Below are 19,108 nucleotides of genomic sequence, written 5' to 3' on the forward strand. Positions count from 1 at the left end.
CCGAAAAGACGTCTTGAATTTGTTATTTTTCACTTCATTTTCTTTATTTTCTCGCATTCTTCATTTTCGGGGCAGCACGAGCGAGCAGAACGAGAGCAAAGCAGAGCAGAGAGCAGCTGAGCAGAGCAGAACGGGAGCAGAGCAGCGCTGAGAAAATTAGATAAACGTTGACTGACTGACTGACTGCCTGCCTGCCTGCCTTGCGCTGCGGCTGCGCTCAGAACTCGTGTGCGCGTCAACGTGAAAGCATCTGTGGCGCGCTGCGACAACATCGCCGAAACGGGATACTTGTAAAAAAAAAAAATAAAATAAGAAAAATATTAAAATAAAGACCACAGAAATCCCAAGTCTTAAAGAAATTCGATCAAAAAGAACGGTGCAAATTTGGATACTTAATTTATATTATTTTACATATTTTTTTTTCTATTTGCTACTACTCAAAAATTAAACCAAAGAAATGTGCTACAATATATAATTATTTAATTGTAATAATTGAGTGCAAGCAAAAACAACAACAACAAACAACAACAGCAACAAACACAAAGTTACCAAATCAAAACCAAGTGCGGAACCCAAGTGAAAAACTTAAACCAAATATTAACAAAAGTGGCCAACCAAAATTTCGAATGCCGCCGCTAAATTGTGCAAAAAACCAAAACAAAAACAAAAAAACAAAGGTAAAAATCATATTCATATTTTTTTTCATGTGTTGTTCAAGTGTCTTGTTAAATATACACATACATATAATATTATAGTATGGTATATCAATCTAAAATTATGAAATATATTCAGCTCGACTGCCTGCACCTGATTTATTGGATTAAAGACGAATGTTTCCTTCTTCTTTTTTTTTTGGCAAATTTCGATTCGCTCCTCTTTCACTCTTCTTAGAGGATTTGCCCCCGACTTCTAATTGAATTGACCTTGCGATCCCAATCGTGGTTCATGGTTCAAAAGCCTAACAAATTACAAAAAAAAAAGAAAAAACACAAATTCTGATTTTCAATCCCTCTTGAACTTTGAACTCTCAACAAACCCGTTCGGGTAAAGGGTTGAATCATCAGATCTCAGTTCTCTCTCAGTTCCCATTAAATGATAGCAATTAACCAACTTTTCAATTTGGAGCAAAACTAAATAGCTTATTGAAACTTTGAGAGAAAAAAATATTATTATCATTACTTTTAAATATAGATAAATTATATACAAATATATTCTAGATTTCTATATATTCTCTGTGATCAAAAATATCAGCTTAGGCATGTTTTGAGTTCAATTTGTGATTGCAACAATTTCAAAATTCATACTAAAAAGTCAATGTTTCGAAATCTCAGGTTGACTTTATATTTGTGACGAGTTTCAACATTTTTTCGTGTTTTTTTGTAATCGTTTAATTTCTGTTGAATCAAAAAAAAAAAAAAAACGATTAAATTTTTACCAAACTTCTTCAGGCTTTTAAGCAAAAACTATATTTCAATTTCAAGTAAATATATTTTTAATGCATATTATTCATTGAGAAACACCAGAAATAGTACAAAAAAAATACATTGTCAAATTACAAATCTTAAAAAATAAGCAGTTCGAATTATGTGCACAAAGATGATTGGGTTCTTAGCCAATGGCATCGATTGAGTGAAGTGGAGGTTGAGGCGGCTTTAGGGTGGAGCGGGGGGCGGAGGGAAGAGGGGTTAAGAGGCGTGTCTTTATCTCAAACATTTTTGCATGCGAACGAGAGACAGGCGAAAAATTGAAAGCAGCCAACCAAACTGAAAGACCAAAGCTCCAATAATATACAAACAGCAACAAGAACAACAACAAAAACAACTCACAAATACACACACACACTTATACACACGCACAGTGGTCGCCTGTTATCGCTGCAAAGTTTTCTTTTGAAATTGTCAAGTTGTTGTTGTTGTTGCTGTTGTTTGTATTTGGATCGCCATCGTTGCCAATTGGAAATCCTAAGCGCAACAACAACAACAACAAGCAGAGCAATTGCCAATTGATAACGGTGAATGTTAATGAGCAATGTGCGCCTAGCGAATGGAAATGCAACAAATACGAAACCACACACACACACATACGCACACACACACATACACAGGCAGACTGGCAGACCGATAACAAATCGATACAAAGAGAGAGCGTGCTCTCTCTCAGCAATTTGACACACACGCTCTCTCTCTCTCTCTCTCCCTCCCTCTCTTTGTCTCTCTGTGCACTCTTTGTGCTCTTATTGGAATTTCTGTTGCAATGCAAACGCTTGACTTGGTTTCCAATTAATGATTGAAAAACAGAAACCGTTAGAACAACAACGGTTCGATCAATCGATCAGCTGTTTCACAGATTCCTCGAGCAGTGTTTTTTTTTCTTTCTTAGAAACTGCTGCGAGTAAACAAATGCGGATGTGATTTGAACTTGAATTTGAGTTGGAGTTGCAGTTGCAGTTTCCTTCTACGAATTTCGAATTTAATATCGCATATTTATCCTCGCTTTACCAACTCTGAAAACAATCCGAAACAATTTGTTTTAGCTATAAATATTAAAAACCAAAACATAAAAAAACATCAGCGATCAGCTGCAAAGAACAGACTTTAAAGCATACATTTCTTTGCTCTACACTGCTCAAAATCAGCAGTTAGTTTGAGTAGTTAATTATTATTAATTTGTTGTTTATAATTATTTGAGAATGTTTTCTTAAATTGATTTAAGCTTGACTCGTTGTCAATCAGTTAAATGTTAATCGTCATTATGTTAATAACATTCTTGTTGCAGCTAACAGCAGCCGTTAACGATCTCAGTGCGCCAACTTTAACAACGACAGCAGAAACATGCTCGCCACACAGCAGCAGCAGCAACAGCAGCAGCAACAACAACAACAGCAACAATCGCACACAGCATCAGCAACTGCAGCAGCAGCAACACATGAGGATGCTCGGGATTTGGGTTTAATGGAGACACGACAACGTCGCGATTCGAGCACCTCAGAATCCTCGCTGGAGCATTTGGATTTGGGTCGCACGCCCAAAAAGTTGAGCAGCAGCAGCGGCGCACCGCAGCCGACGTCGACGCCGCACGACACAGCAGTGACAGCGACGTCGCGCAAGCGTAAACTGCGACAGCAACACCACCAGCAGCAACAGTTGCCACTCTCCGATGAGGAGCAACAGCAGCAACAGCAACAGCAGCAGCAGCTGTTGGATTCATCAGCGCAGCGACCGCGTCACAAGCAGCGACGCAGCGCCGTTGCTGCCGCTGCCAGCGCCAGCATCGTTGTCGACTACAGCGCCAGCGGCGACGCCAGCTCGCTGCGCAAAAAGTTTCGGCTAAATCGCAGCAGCGCCAGCAGCAATGCCGCCAACGGTGATTTATCCGAATCGGGCTTCGTTGATGGCAGCGCCCTCAGTGGCTATCTGCTTGGCAGCAACAACAACAACAACAATAATAATAATAACAACAACAACAATATCAGTAATAGTAGCAGCAGCAGCGCAGTCGCTCAGTCAGCATCAGCAGCAGCGTCGGCAGCGCAGCATGCGCCAAGCGTTAGCAGCTCGGGCGGCTCCTCGCCACAGGGCCTCTCGAGCGCCGAGTCGGGCATCGGTGCCGGTGATGAGCACATGAAATATCTGTGCCCCATTTGCGAGGTCGTCTCGGCCACACCCCACGAATTCACCAATCACATTCGCTGCCACAACTACGCCAACGGCGACACCGAGAACTTCACCTGCCGCATCTGCTCCAAGGTAAGCCACCACACCATATAAAATCAAATATATACAAAAAAAATTAAGTTCATTTGATACCCTGTAATTGGTAGAGGAGTCTAATGAAGCTGTGCAAATCGATTTCGGTTCTGTTTATTAGTCTGCCTGCATAAATACGCCGATCTGCTCGGCGACTATGTTAGTTAGCTAATTTTCGTATACCACTCACAGATCAAGTTTATGTCATGCTATCGATAGTTATCGATAAGAATTTAATTTAATATTTTCATTTTTTGTATATACTCACACGATCTAGAATAAGTAAAGAAAAGTCGTTGAGAAAATACCATATTTTCTGAAATAGATCAGTTGATAAATAAAACATAATTACAGGGTATTTGGCTAGTCGACACTTATCGTAGTGTACTAGAGGTGGGTAACAGGGTATTTGTATAGACGACTGCTAACAAAATGACGAGCTAGTAAACGAAGCAATTAAGAATGTTGTGGTCGAGTGAGCTCGACTACGATATTCCCTGTACAAAGCAGTTAAAACTTTGCCTTACTTTTCGACTATAACTTGAATGTTTCTTATCCGATATTGATGAAATTTGTCCAGTTGATCAATAATATGCTTCTGAACATTAATTATTAATAAGAAGCCTCTGACATTTATCGATAGTTATCGATAATATTAAGCAAACTTCTTTTGCCTATGGTGTACGAGAACTTATATTAAAAATTTGATGACTGTAGCTCTTATAGCCTCTGAGATCCCGTTTAAGAATATACATATACTTGATGGGATCGGAGATGCTTCGTTCTGCTGGTTGTCACATACCTAGGCACAAGACCAGTATACCCTTTTTACATGTATTTTAAGTATAGTATTTAGTTGTTGTTAGTACTTGAACACTTTACATTATTCTAAACTCTTTTTTCCTTCTTTACACTCTTTTCTCTTCGTCTCCCATTGTCCCTCCCCCTCCGACACCTCCTCTCCCTTTTCCTACCCCAATTGTAGGTACTGTCGTCGGCATCCTCGCTGGACCGGCATGTCCTGGTGCACACTGGAGAGCGTCCGTTCAACTGTCGCTATTGCCACTTGAACTTCACAACCAATGGGAACATGCACCGACACATGCGCACCCACAAGCAACATCAGGCGTCACAGCAGCAGCAGCAACAGCAGCAGCAGCACTCGCAACAGCAGCAGTCCACACAACAGCAGCAACAGGCACAGTCGCAGCAACAACAGCAGCGACGCCAGCAACATGCAGGTGGAACAGGAGCAGCTGGTTCGGTATCGGGATCAGCACAGTTGTTGACGACGCGAGCGGAGAGCTATGAGAGTGATGCCAGCTGCTCGACGGATGTGTCCAGTGAGCTGAACAGTCACAGCAGCAACAGCAATCAGTCCAACCACAACAACAACAACAATAGCCACAAAACGAACAACAATAATAATAACAACAACAACAACAACAACAATGAGGATGAGCTCGAGCTGGAGGATGAGCAGCTAGTGCTGAGCAGCAAACAGCGACGCCACAAGGCAGCCCTAAACAACAACAATATAATTAGGGATGAGGAGCACGAGAATCGGCCGGATGATGATTCGGATGTGGATAGCGCTGATAGCGTTGCCCAGGTGATAACAAGCACACCGGATGTGGCCACGCTACTCGCCTCGGGCGGCACCTCGCCCACCCACTCGAATTCGGAATCGCATTCACCGCCGCTGCTGCTGCAGAGCTGCCCGGCCTGCAATTCGGGTGAATTTGAATCTGTGCCAGCGTTGTGCGCCCATCTGGATGCCGAGCATGCGGACATACCGGCCAAGTGTCGCGAGTGTGAGGTGATCTTTGCCACACATCGACAGCTACAGGCGCACAGCTGTCGAGGACTGCCGCCGCTGCTTGGTGTGAGCTCATCGCCACTGCACAAGCAGGAGGAGAGCGAACTGGAGGAGCAGCACCAGCAACAGCAGCAGCACGAGGAGGACCACGAGCAGCAGCAGCACAAGCAGGAGGAACAGGAGCAGGCTGAACAGCGCGAATGCGAAGATTTCTTCCAGCAGCTGTATCTGAAGAATAAATCGTCAGCAACGCTGCTTCCCTCACCGATCAAACATGAGCCGGCGGATCAGCGACAGGATCTGGCCGATATTCAAAGCATACTCAACATGACCAGTTCCAGCTGCACCTCGAGTTTCCTGCGCAATTTCGAGCAGTCGGTGAACACGCCCTGCTCCAGCCAATATAGCGTCGATGGACGCGATGGCGAGGAGGAGGCCCAGGATGCCTTCACCAATGAATTTCGTCGCATGAAACTGCGCGGTGAATTCCCCTGCAAGCTGTGCACCGCCGTCTTTCCCAATCTGCGGGCACTCAAGGGCCACAATCGCTACCATCTGTCGGAGGTGGGCGCCGCCGGTCCATTCCGTTGCAACATGTGTCCCTATGCCGTCTGCGACAAGGCGGCGCTCGTGCGGCACATGCGCACCCACAACGGTGATCGGCCCTACGAGTGCGCCGTCTGCAATTATGCGTTCACCACCAAGGCGAACTGTGAGCGACATTTGCGCAATCGACATGGCAAGACCAGTCGCGAGGATGTGAAACGTGCGATTGTCTATCATCCGGCCGAGGATGCCAGCTGCGAGGAGAACAAATCGCGGACCGAGGCCGATATCCTGACGGAGTTGAGCGGCTATCGTTGTGCAACACCCACGGAGCACAGCTCCTCGGCTAGCTCCTCGTCACAGCTGAAGCACATGTTGCTGGCGGAGCCGACGCCGTCCGTAAAGGTAGCTGCAACAACAGCTGCAGCTGCAGCAGCAGCAACAACAACAACATCGCTGCCACAACAACCGCTCAAGATTCAGGTGAAGAGCTTGGATCAGCTGGTGGATAAGCCACTGCCAGCACTCGATCTCAGCATGGATGCGCTCGACCTGAGCAAGAAGCCCGCCCAGCTGCTGGCCGAGCAACGGGAGCAAAGGGAGCAGCTCGAAAGACACGAATTGCTGCTGCAGCAGCAGCAACAGCAGCAGCAACAACAACAGCAGCAACAGCAGCAGCAGCAGCAACAATTGTTTGGGGCTGGCGATGCAGCTGCTCAGTATATGCAACAGTTGTTGCGCAGCTTCATGCTCCAGCAATCACCTGGTTTTCCTTTCTTTGGTTTTATGGCGCCACCGCCACCAACAACGGCAGCGGCAGTAGCAGCAGCAGCAGCAACAGCAGCAGACAAGTCAATGACAACAAATACAACAGCAGCAGCAGCCGGCGCAACAGCAGCAACAATTGCTGCAATGCCACTGTCGCTGCCAGTGCCACTGCCCGCTGGTGGTCCCGTCAAGATGGTCATCAAGAATGGCGTCCTGATGCCAAAGCAGAAGCAGCGCCGCTATCGCACCGAGCGTCCATTTGCCTGCGAGCATTGCTCGGCCCGCTTCACCCTGCGCTCCAACATGGAGCGGCACGTGAAGCAGCAGCATCCACAGTTCTATGCGCAGCGCCAGCGACACCGCAGCGGTCATCATGTGATGCGTGAACGGGCTGCATCCTCGAGTGCTGCCCAAGCGGCAGCCGCTGCTCAGGCAGCAGCAGCAGCCGCCGCCGCCGCAGCAATGAGTAATCTCAGCCAGCAGCAACAGTTGCAGCAGCAACAGCAACAGTTGCAGCATTCGCATTCACATCACGTCCATGCGCCAATCTCGGAGCAGGTGAAATATGCAATATTGGCGCAGCAATTGAAGGCGCGCAAGGATACCGATTTGTTGCAACAGGCACTGGCACATGGCTCCAGCAGTGTTGTCGCCAATCCGCTGTTGCATTTTAGCTACAACAACAACAATGGCAACGGCAACGGCAACAGCATCAGCAGCAGCAAGCAGCAGCAACAACAGTTGTGCAACAACACTGGCAACTCTTTGGTGCTGGACGACGATGAGCCGCCCAAGCTGATCATTGACGAGGATGACGAGGATGTGGATGGCGAGGACGATGAGGATGAGGAGGAGGAGCAGGAATTTGATGTTGATGAGGAGGAGCAGGAGGATGAAGAGATGGACTTGGACGATGAGCATCAGCAGCAGCCGCACGAGGAGGATGACGATGATGATATTGATGATGATGATGCAGCAGCAGCAGCAGCAGCTGCTGCAGCAGAGGCGTCGCAGCAACAATTGCAGCCAACCAAGGACAAGCTGCAATCCAAGCCAATTGAGGCGGCCAAAAAGGTAGCGGAAACCATATTGGAGCAGGCAATCAAAGAGCGCGAGGAGAAAGCCGCCGAAAAGCAGCCGCATCCTCAATCGGAGTCAATTGGCGGCAATAAGCCGGCGACGCCAACCACAATGAAAACGATGATTGCACAAGCTGAATCGGTGGCCAAGTCCTTGAAGGAGGTGGCCAGTTCACCGTTCAAGGATGAATCTCAGGATCTGGTGCCGGTCGCCAAACTGGTGGACAATGCGACCAGCAATCAGGTGTCGTTCAACAGCTATTTCCGTCCCAGCGACGTCGCCAATCACATGGAGCAGAGCGACGAGGAGGGTCTCGTTGCCAGCGGCAGCGCCAGCGAGAGCAACAATTCCGGCACCGAGGATGTGACCAGCAGCAGCAGCAGCTGCGGCAATGACACCAAAAAGAAATCCGCCTACAGCCTGGCACCGAACCGTGTCAGCTGCCCGTATTGCCAGCGCATGTTCCCCTGGAGCAGCTCGCTGCGTCGCCACATCCTGACGCACACCGGCCAGAAGCCGTTCAAGTGCTCCCACTGCCCGCTGCTGTTTACCACGAAGAGCAACTGCGATCGCCATCTGTTGCGCAAGCATGGCAACGTTGAGTCCGCCATGTCCGTCTATGTGCCCACCGAGGATGTCAGCGAACCGATACCCGTGCCCAAGTCCGTCGAGGAGATTGAGCTCGAGGAGCAGCGACGTCGCCAGGCGGCCGAAGCCGAACAGGCCGAGCGTGAGCAGCGCGAGCGCCAAAAGGAGCGCGAACGTGAACTGGAATTGGAACGGGAACGTGAGCGGGAACACCAACAGTTGATACAACAGTTGCGCCAACAAATGGCTGCTGCTGCAGCGGCTGCTGTCGCTGTGGCCGCCGTTGCTGCACCAGCGCATCCACCACCGCCAGACCAATCGCCACCAGGCCTGGAGGCGAGCAGTGATCTGCCCTACAAATGCCATCTGTGTGAGTTCTCATTCGGCGAGCGGCTGCAGTGCCTCGAGCACATCAAGCAGCTGCACGCCCACGAGTTCGCCCTGCTGCTGGCCAAGGGAGCCATCGAAACGGATGCCCAGCTGCAGCACCAACAGCAGCAGCAGCAGCAGCAACAGTTGCCAGCGACTGGTGGCGCTCCGCATTCGGATGATGAGGCGGCTGCTGTCGGCACCAGATCGGGCAAATATCCCGACTATAGCAATCGTAAAGTGATTTGCGCATTTTGCGTGCGTCGCTTCTGGTCAACGGAGGATCTGCGGCGCCACATGCGCACCCACTCCGGTGAGCGGCCATTCCAGTGCGAGATCTGCTTGAGGAAGTTCACATTGAAGCACAGCATGCTGCGACACATGAAGAAGCACAGTGGACGCAGTCACAATGGTGGCGAGCTCGATCATCAATCCGATTGCTCCGAAGATGAGCAACTGTTGCCCTGCTCCCCACCCTCAACGCCAACGCCCACTAACAACAACAACAACAACAACAACAACACTTGCCAGAACAACAACAATAATAACAACAATAACAACAACAATAGCAATAGCAAGCAGGTGCTGCGCGAGCTGCTGGGCAAGGCGAACGAGTGGCGAGTGAGTCGCCTGGGTGAGCACAAGGAGAACATTGCCGAGGCAACAACAACACCCTCAGCAGCAACAGCAGCAGCGGCAGCAACAGCTGCAGCCGCAGCAGCAGCAGCAGCAGCAGCTGCTGTAGCCAGTGGCGATCTAATTGGTAATCTGTTGGGGATCAGTGATCAGGGCATACTAAACAAGCTGCTCTCCTCACCAGACGAAGCTGCCAAGCTGCTAGGCGTGGAGAAGTAAACTCAGCAAGATAGCGAGAGAGAAACAGAGAGAGCGAGAGAGAGAGAGAGAGATAGATGGAGAGAGCTAGTCAAGTATATATATATATATATATATATATATCACAACCAAGGATGCCAGATTTGTAAAACGGATTAGCCAATGGGTCAACTCAGTGTGGGGTCAAAACACAGCTCAGTAGTCGTAGTCAGTAGTCGAAAGTTAAGTTAATGGATAACAAATACCGATACAGTTTAAATTCACCCCAAATGCAGCAAAAGTAACGGGAGATAACACATTCTATATCCGTAAGACTTTTGCCGATTTTTTCATTTCACTGAAAAACACTGAAAAAGAAATTCATCTCAAAATTCGTACTTCAATTTAGTTCAATTGTGTAACATTTGAAAATCGATCTCTTCAATCCGTCAGATGTTCAATATACACTGTGAAAATCTTCTATACTTTTGCGGGGGCTAAACAAAAATTAAAAAAAAACACAACTAAAATAAAATAAAGCTTAAGACAAAACCAACTTTATGGGAATTTATCCCGAACTTAAACGTAAATCAATTTAATCCTCTACCAAAACCCAAAATGAAATTCCATAACAGAGGCCGTTCCACAAAACGTTAACGACTTTTGTCCGGAACGGCATTTTGTTGATGAGAATTTTGAACTGTATGCGAGCTATCATGTATGTATGTACCGTTATATACTACATGCAGTTATATATATTTATATATATATATATATATATATACGCTCGCCTTACAAATACCAAAGCTTAAATAGTGTTTTTTTCTTCATCAATCTAGTTACTGTAAACTCAAGTTTAATATTACATAATGCAATTTTTTTTCTTTTATATATATATATTTTTTTTTGATTAGTGTACTTAAGAACCATTTTTTTTTTTTGTGTATGTGTAATTTGAGTAACGGTACAACCGAAAATGTAACGAAACGAAACACATTTGAAACTGATGCAAAAACTGAAATCGTGTTCCAAATTCGCTAATCGCAAAAATTGCGAAAATCGAATTGGAATGCAAAACAAAAAATATAATCAAAATTGGCAAACAAAACAGAAAAGAAAAAAAAATACAAAAAACAAAGCAAAAATAACAAAAACTTAACTTTAAGTTGTTCCGTATTTTTTTTTGTAGAGTTTTTTTTTTTTTTTGAGAATTAGAATTAAAACAACAACGAACACAATTAAATAAAGTTAACAAAAACAAACAAAATCCATGACTTGTAGAAAAGAAACCTGTACAAGAAATGTTTGCCTTCGTAGTGCTCTTCTACTTATATTATTATTATTTTTATTATTATTATACTATATACATATTAATATATATACATTTAATATGATTATTGTACATTGAATGAGGCCTTGAACCGCAGCGTGGCTTAAATCTAATGATTAATGAATTAATTATATCAAATGCATCGAGCATCCCATATTAGCTTAAGTGACTTTTTTTTATATAAACAATACCATATACATATATACCATATATACATAAATTTTACTATTATTATTATGATTACTATAGAAACTCACTGGAAAAGCGAAAATTCATTGCTGTAGCTTAGAAACAAAAATTAAAACATTGTAAACCTAAATTTAAGTTGAACAACTTTAATGCATATATACATAATACATATACATAAATACATACATTTATATACATACATACATACATACATACACACACACACACACATACATACACATACACCTACATATATATAGAGCAAATCATATACATACATATATAAAAAGTAGTCGGAACATTTTACAGCAATAACCAAAGCATTTCACCAATTACGAGTTTTTATCTACTTTACTTGGAAAGCGAAAGAGAAACAAACAAAATTATTGAACAAATTAAATTATGTACTTAGCGTTTATGTACTTAATAATATTAATTAATTAATTAATTACGACAAACAATTGATATGGCAATGCAAATATAAATAAAACAGTTGCGATCAAAAATATTTGACAAACGACTTTTCTTTAATTTTTTCTTATTTCTAATTTTTTCTTATTTGCTATTGAGTCTGGTTTGAATTTAAGATATCTTGGTAGACCAGAAAATTGTATTCTTTCCAGGAATCATCTTTCGATCGATAGTTATATGTTATGGTGGTATGAGATACGTCCACTTCTGAAAATGTGTTTTTCTGAATGAAGGTGAATATTGCATTTTTTCCATTAATATATATTTAATATCACAATAATAATATATAATAATAATAGATATATAATTGATTGCCATCAGGCACTGCTCTTTTAATCATATAACTATTTGCGAGCTTTCTTGCTGGTACATTATAGAAATTTCATTATATATTTATCTAAGAATGTTTTTACTCAATGTAAACAGTTCTAATTTTTTTGGACGGCACTGTATGTGTACAGTACTCTATGCACTGACCGTTACAGTTATGAGCAAGTAATTATTATATTAGCCCAAAAGTATGCTTTGCGTTTTTTAATGCAGCCCAAAAGTTACCTAACATTTTTTGCTTATTTATTTTTAGCTCTGCCTGTTGAACATACAACATACATACATATTGTATGTAATTGAAAATCTCTTTTTATGTTTTCATAACGTAAAGTTTGCGCAATATGTCAGTAAGTATGTGTAAGTATGTATTTAAGTGTAATACAAATTTAAAAAGATCTTGTCGATTTTTATTATTGTCAAAAATATGTATATAAATACACATATACATATTTCTGATAAAAACAAACATTTATAAATTGTACACGCGCCGGCTATCAAAGCCAGAAATACACAAGGGCGTACGCGAGAAATTGTATCGCCAAGGGGGGACCGGAATTGTATTTGATTTTTGTTTTATTTTTGTCTCAGACATCCTAATTCAAAGTTTTTATGGTTTCTTAGGGTTTTTGCATAACTCATCTTAAGTTGGGCACTGCACTCGCTATGCTATGAAGAGGTTTTAAGTGTTCGCCCCCACCACGTACGCCCATGTGCGCACTGACGTTCAAATACTCATTAAATACATACATACACACACACAAATGCACGCAGAAAAGCAAACGTCGCAAAAAATATACGCACACCAAGCCATTCAACAACAACAGCAACACACACACACACACACACACACACACACTCAAACGAGCCTCCAACGAATTAGAGTAATACGAAAAACAACAACAACAGCTGCTGCTTCAAGTTCTAGGCTGCGGCACACGCATACATTTACACATTGCTTGCTCGTGTGTTTGAGCAAGTCTATCTATTAACGTCGTGCGGCCCCCGTTGCCTCGTCGTACATCAACAATCACACCATCCATCCATGCACACGCTGGCCAACAACTTGACACAGCCTCAGCTGCTTGCTTTCAGTTCTAGTGAAACCACCGGTTTGGCCAGCCGCATTTGGAATCAGCAGCAGCAGCAGCAACAGCACGCGCTCCCCGCCCGATTGTACATTAACCATAATCTTTTATTCCTGACCTGTTCAAGATGTCCTTTGTTCGTCTAATTGGTGCCGAGGTAAGTTAATTGTAATTACTCAATTGTCGACAACATAGTTGCATTGAAGTGTGCCATGCTGGAAAGCTTACAATGTACATTAAAGTGCATTGCCATATGTAAATGCGCTTGTGTGTGTGTATGTGTGTTTACATATGTGCATGCAATTTGCAACTGCTTAATGCATATTCCGATTTATTTGCGTGTGTGTGTATGCATAAATTGGTCAATTAAACGGTACAACGTATAAAAGAATGGGCAATTGATAGAGAACACATGTTACGTAATTTTTGGTTGGCTGCGGTTCAGATAACAGACAACTGGCCACACATCCATACTAGACAGCAGATACACGCACGCACGCACACATGCTCATAAGAGCGTATGGTTGATGTGTATTTAATATGCATGAAAATCAATTGGATTTTAATTAGGCGCCAAGCCATTCAAATGCGCCAATCCAATCATAGGCGGCTGCTGCTGCCATCCACTGATAAGTGTGGGCGTGGCACACATGTGTGTGTGTATGTGTGTGTGCATATTATCATGTTGCCAGGCAATTTCCACCTGTTGACAGACCAAGTAGTAAAACACTTGAATTGCGAACCATATATAAACATATATATGTAGATAAGTGTAGATGTGTACAGTCAAAGCTGTTGTCTTTTTGCATAAATTACTCAATATGCATGCGCCTTGCCTGCTGCAGTATTTTACTATCGATATATCGATAAAATACCCTCATTGATAAAGGCAAAGATGCCGCTGATAGTGTAGATCCTTTTGAGACGTTACTCACATATCGATATATCGATATATTAAGAAAATGCACTGATCGTATTATTATTATTTGTAGGCACGACTGATCGCGAGGCGCAGTTACAGTTCGGCAGCTCCAACGACGAATCTGTTCATCGATGGCAAATTCGTGGAATCGAAGACAAAGGAGTGGATCGATGTGCACGATCCGGCCACGAATCGGGTGGTGACACGTGTACCCAAGGCCACCCAGGAGGAGATGAAGACCGCCCTCGAGTCCAACAAGAAGGCCTTCAAATCTTGGAGCAATCAGTCGGTGCTCTCCCGCCAACAGGTCATGTTCAAGCTGCAGGCCCTCATCAAGGCCAACATGGGCAATCTGGCCAAATGCATTACGCTGGAGCAGGGCAAAACATTGGCCGATGCCGAGGGCGATGTACTCCGCGGATTGCAGGTGGTCGAGCACTGCTGCAGCATTCCCTCGCTGCAGATGGGCGAAACTGTGGCGAATGTTGCTCGTGATATGGACACGTATTCGCTGGTGATGCCATTGGGTGTCACCGCCGGCATTGCACCGTTCAATTTCCCAGCGATGATACCGCTGTGGATGTTCCCAGTGGCGATAACCACCGGCAACACAATGCTGCTTAAGCCATCGGAACGTGTGCCCGGCGTCACCATGATGCTGATGGAGCTGCTCAACGAGGCCGGCTGCCCGCCGGGCGTTGTCAATGTCATCCATGGCCAGCACGATGCCGTCAATTTCATTTGCGATGCGCCCGAAATTAAAGCCGTTTCCTTTGTCGGCTCCGATACGGCCGGCAAGTATATTTACGAGCGTGCCGGCAAGAATGGCAAGCGTGTCCAGAGCAATATGGGCGCCAAGAATCATGGCATCATCCTCAGCGATGCCAACAAGGAGAACACATTGAATCAGCTCGCTGGTGCCGCCTTTGGCGCCGCCGGACAGCGCTGCATGGCTCTGTCGACGGCCGTCTTTGTGGGTGAAGCCCAAAAGTGGATACCCGATCTGGTTGAACGTGCCCAGAAGCTGAAGGTGAATGCCGGCCATGTGCCCGGCACCGATGTGGGACCAGTTATCAGTGCCGCTTCCCGTAAGCGCATCAACGAACTGATCGAGTCGGGTGTGAAGGAGGGCGCCAAACTGATTCTGGATGGACGCAAGATCACTGTGCCCGGTTTTGAGGATGGCTATTTTGTGGGTCCAACCATATTGAGCGATGTCAAGACGAACATGAAATGCTACACCGAGGAGATCTTTGGCCCGGTGCTTGTCATTCTGAATGCGGATACTCTGGACGAGGCCATCTCGCTTGTGAATGCCAATCCTTATGGCAATGGCACTGCAATTTTCACCACTAACGGTGCCGCTGCTCGCAAGTTTGTCAATGAGATCGATGCCGGCCAGGTGGGCGTCAATGTGCCCATACCGGTGCCATTGCCAATGTTCTCGTTCACCGGCACTCGCGGCTCCTTCCGCGGTGACCATCACTTCTATGGCAAGCAGGGCATCAAGTTCTACACACAGACCAAGACCATCACCCAGCTCTGGCGCGAAACTGATGTCACCCACACCCAGGCAGCTGTCGCCATGCCCACAATGAAGTAAACCCACAAACATATCTATCCTGCGAGAAGGAGTAAAAGAAATTGCTGCATTTATTTTCTGTGCCTGTTAACTAGAATTAAGCTAAACGTTAAACTGAAAACAAAACAAAACACAACAAAAAAAAAGAGTTTATGAAACCCAAAAGCAATCGTAATAAATTGTTAAGAAAACAAACAGAGAACATTTCGTTGTCTAGCAAGGAATTGGGCTTTTCCCAATCCGTTTATTTGAAAGTTGTCAAGGACTCAATGATTACTCAATGATTTTCAAAAATTATGAATGTGAAAAATGTGAAAATTTTAAACATTTCATAAAAACAAGCGATTTTGAATTAATCTGAATCTCTGACCATTGACGATCCATTCACCAATAAGAACTGTTTGTACTTATCTTCTATCGGGGATTGTTAAATAACATAATCTGTTATGTCTATGCCTATGCAAATAATTGAACACTAAATTACACTGCGAATGCCTGCTTGGAAACCAGTTCTCTGAATTTGCCATCTGGTATTTGCATAAGCTCATCGTAGGTGCCCGCCTCAACAATGGCTCCGTGCTGGAGGACGGCTATTTTGTGCGCCTTGTGTATGGTGCTCAGGCGATGGGCAATGGTCATCACTGTGCGACCCTTGATCAGTCGATCGAGTGCCGTCTGCACAAGTTGCTCCGACACCGAATCCAACGCACTTGTCGCCTCATCCAATACGAGTACGGTGGGATTCTGTTTGAGGATTACAATTACAAATAATGCATAAACAATATAATAATAATAATATATATCAACTGTTAACTATTTAGCTACCTTAATTAGGGCTCGAGCAATGGCGACACGCTGCTTTTGGCCACCACTGAGGAGGATGCCGCGTTGGCCAACAATCGTTTCCAGGCCAAACGGTAGATTTTTGATAAACTCGAGCACGTTCGAGTCGCGGACGACACGCTGCAGCCGATTCTCGTCGGGCGGGTCGTCCGGATTCAGGCCGTATAGTATGTTGGATCGTATGGAGCCGGAGAAGAGCACCGGATCCTGGGGAACGGCGGCAACATGGTGACGCAACCAAAGCGGATTTATTGTACTCAAGTCAGTGCCATCCAGATAAACTTTGCCCTGCAACGGATCATAGAGACGCAACAGGAGCAATGCCATTGTCGATTTGCCGGAACCGGATCGACCAACAATAGCCGTCGTCTGATGGGGCTGCAGTGTCAGCGAGAATTTCGATAGCACATTTATATCGGGACGCGACGGATAGCTAAAGTCAACATTATCGAAACGCATCTCGCCAACAGGTTTGGCCTTCGGCGAAATGCCCGTGTTGATCGGTATTGCATATTTGCGATCGATTATCTCCCAAATGCGCGTTGATGCTCCAATGCCCTTGTTCAGATGACTATAGAAATTGGATACACCATTCATTGCAACACCCACATAACCGGCGTACATCATGAACGCTGTCATAGCGCCAATGGTGAGCTGATTGTCCAGCACCAGAGTGCCGCCATAATAAAGAACCGATATCATCACAAAGTTACCAGAGAAACCAGTCTGTGGGAGCGACCGAAACAGATATAGAGATGGAGAGACAGAGAGAGCGAGAGAGAGAGAGAGAGAGGAGTCATCTTGGGAATTAAGTTTGAATTCGACTTCGACTCACCATGCCAAAAAATATGGATTTGGCTTTTGCCTCCTTATAGCCAATTAATTTGGCTGCATCCAGTTTTTTATCATACTGGTCAAACTCCTTCAGCTCGTGACAGAAGGATTTCACAGTGCGCACATTGCCGAATCGCTCCTCGGCATGCTTCATTAAATCAGCATATTCATCCAGCTCCAGTTTGGTTATGCGACGCACATACCGTCCATAGACAATGGCCATACCACCGAGAGCAGGCACAACCAGTGCACTGACCAGCGCCAGCTCCGGCGATGTTACCGCCTATAAATGGCAATTAATGGATCCGTACAAACGAGCGTATAAGAAAAATACAATAAAAAAAACTCACCATCATGACGGAACCAACACCGATCATGGCAGTTGAACGTAAACCATCGGAGAGATTATAACTGAGCGCAGTGCCCACCACATAGGTATCGTTGCTCAGACGATTGACGAGCTCGCCAGTGCCGCGAGTATCGAACCATCCGACCTCCTGTGACAATATCGCTCTATAGAGCTTGGAGCGCAGACGACGCACTATGCGCAGAGCTATTTAGCATGAAATATTTGGTATTACACACTGAAATCTTGGCGTATTGCAAATGGAGAATCGGACTTACATGCCGCACCAAACAGATAGACGCGAGCCAAATTTGCCAGGCCGCCGATAAGGAATAGGCCGAGCAATTGTAGGGAATAGCCGCGTAAGTTCTCCAATGCTTTCGCTTCCAGGCCCTTCTTATTGAAGACAACATCGACAACACGTCCCAGAAAGAATGGCACACTCATCGTGATCGCCGAGGAGACAACCAAACAGATGAAGCCGACTGAAAATGCCGAGAGCGAGATACAAAATGTAAAACAATCGATCCAATGGCAGACGATGGCATTTACCTACTTAATAGAGTCCCTATCTCGTCTGTGGTCAGTGTGAGCAGACGCTTGTACTCAGACTTGAATGACTTGAAGAAGTTACCCACCTCCTCCCCCGGTTTGTGGCCAGTGCGAAAACCGCGCCTAAAGTTGAGCAGATAGGTTACCCATTTGGTACTGCCACCAGTTGAACGGGCAACAGCTGGCGCCGGCGGTGTTCGGATCTTGCACAGTTGATTGAATGGTCGCCGCAGCAGCAGCAACGGATTACGCTGGACCGTTCGAGTTATTTGACAAATCTGCAGCGCTGTTCTCACATGCTTCACTCGTGTGCAGTTCAGCAGCATTGTCAACTATTTTTACAAATCTTTGCAAATTTTAAGCAAGTCAATTCATTTAATTAAATACACAAAAAATTTAAATAACAATTTAAATCGGCAAAGCGGCTAAAAAAAAAAATAAAATGAAAAGTTCGCTACTATAAATTCTGTCCACTTTGCCTGCCGGTCCAAAAAACAATTTAAGCAGCTGTTTATTTACATTTTTCATATTCATTAGAAGATTGCTGTCATGTCTTTTTCACTCAAAAGTGACGTCAAGGCAAACTACGATTGCTCTAACTGTTCGTATTTTTAATTTTGTTTAAGTTTTGTTAAGGTGTAAGTTTGCTAAAAGTTTTCATAAAATATACACAATAATTGCGGATTCGTTGAATCTTTTTATTAGTATTTGTTATTATTATTTTACATACAAAAACACTCTGTTGTGGTCGACGTTGACGTCACAAAAATAGCTGAACACTCAACGACAGGTTAAACGGACAAATCTACATTTTGAAATGTTCATAATGGGTTCGGTCTGTTTCATTCAAAATGTAAGTCTTGGTCAATTATACTTTTTATTAACTCTAGTTACC

The 19,108-nt window shown here is 44.7% G+C and overlaps 3 protein-coding genes across 3 annotated transcripts; 2 read left to right on the forward strand and 1 right to left on the reverse strand.

The window, feature by feature from the left end:
* The first annotated feature begins 2,775 nt into the window (after positions 1-2,775).
* Positions 2,776-10,781, forward strand: LOC6566290. Its single transcript, XM_032738794.2, has 3 exons — positions 2,776-3,746; positions 4,732-7,828; positions 7,898-10,781. Exons 1-3 carry the CDS (start codon positions 2,832-2,834, stop codon positions 9,769-9,771), a joined length of 5,886 nt encoding a protein of 1,961 aa, XP_032594685.2. The 5' UTR covers positions 2,776-2,831; the 3' UTR covers positions 9,772-10,781.
* A 2,302-nt stretch (positions 10,782-13,083) lies between these two features.
* On the forward strand, positions 13,084-15,840 carry LOC6566291 (probable methylmalonate-semialdehyde dehydrogenase [acylating], mitochondrial). The gene is made up of 2 exons (XM_001992026.2): positions 13,084-13,291; positions 14,127-15,840. Exons 1-2 carry the CDS (start codon positions 13,262-13,264, stop codon positions 15,657-15,659), a joined length of 1,563 nt encoding a protein of 520 aa, XP_001992062.1. The 5' UTR covers positions 13,084-13,261; the 3' UTR covers positions 15,660-15,840.
* Positions 15,841-15,842: 2 nt separating this feature from the next.
* On the reverse strand, positions 15,843-18,601 carry LOC6566292 (ATP-binding cassette sub-family B member 10, mitochondrial). Its single transcript, XM_001992027.3, has 6 exons — positions 18,218-18,601; positions 17,940-18,146; positions 17,666-17,868; positions 17,317-17,598; positions 16,464-17,207; positions 15,843-16,382 (listed from the first exon to the last, which is right to left on the reverse strand). The coding sequence occupies exons 1-6, from the start codon at positions 18,537-18,539 to the stop codon at positions 16,119-16,121; spliced, it is 2,022 nt and encodes a 673-aa protein (XP_001992063.1). The 5' UTR covers positions 18,540-18,601; the 3' UTR covers positions 15,843-16,118.
* Positions 18,602-19,108: the final 507 nt, after the last annotated feature.

The sequence above is a fragment of the Drosophila grimshawi genome, unplaced genomic scaffold (assembly GCF_018153295.1).
Source record: "Drosophila grimshawi isolate 15287-2541.00 unplaced genomic scaffold, ASM1815329v1 contig_848, whole genome shotgun sequence".
In the NCBI taxonomy this organism is placed as follows: domain Eukaryota; kingdom Metazoa; phylum Arthropoda; class Insecta; order Diptera; family Drosophilidae; genus Drosophila; species Drosophila grimshawi.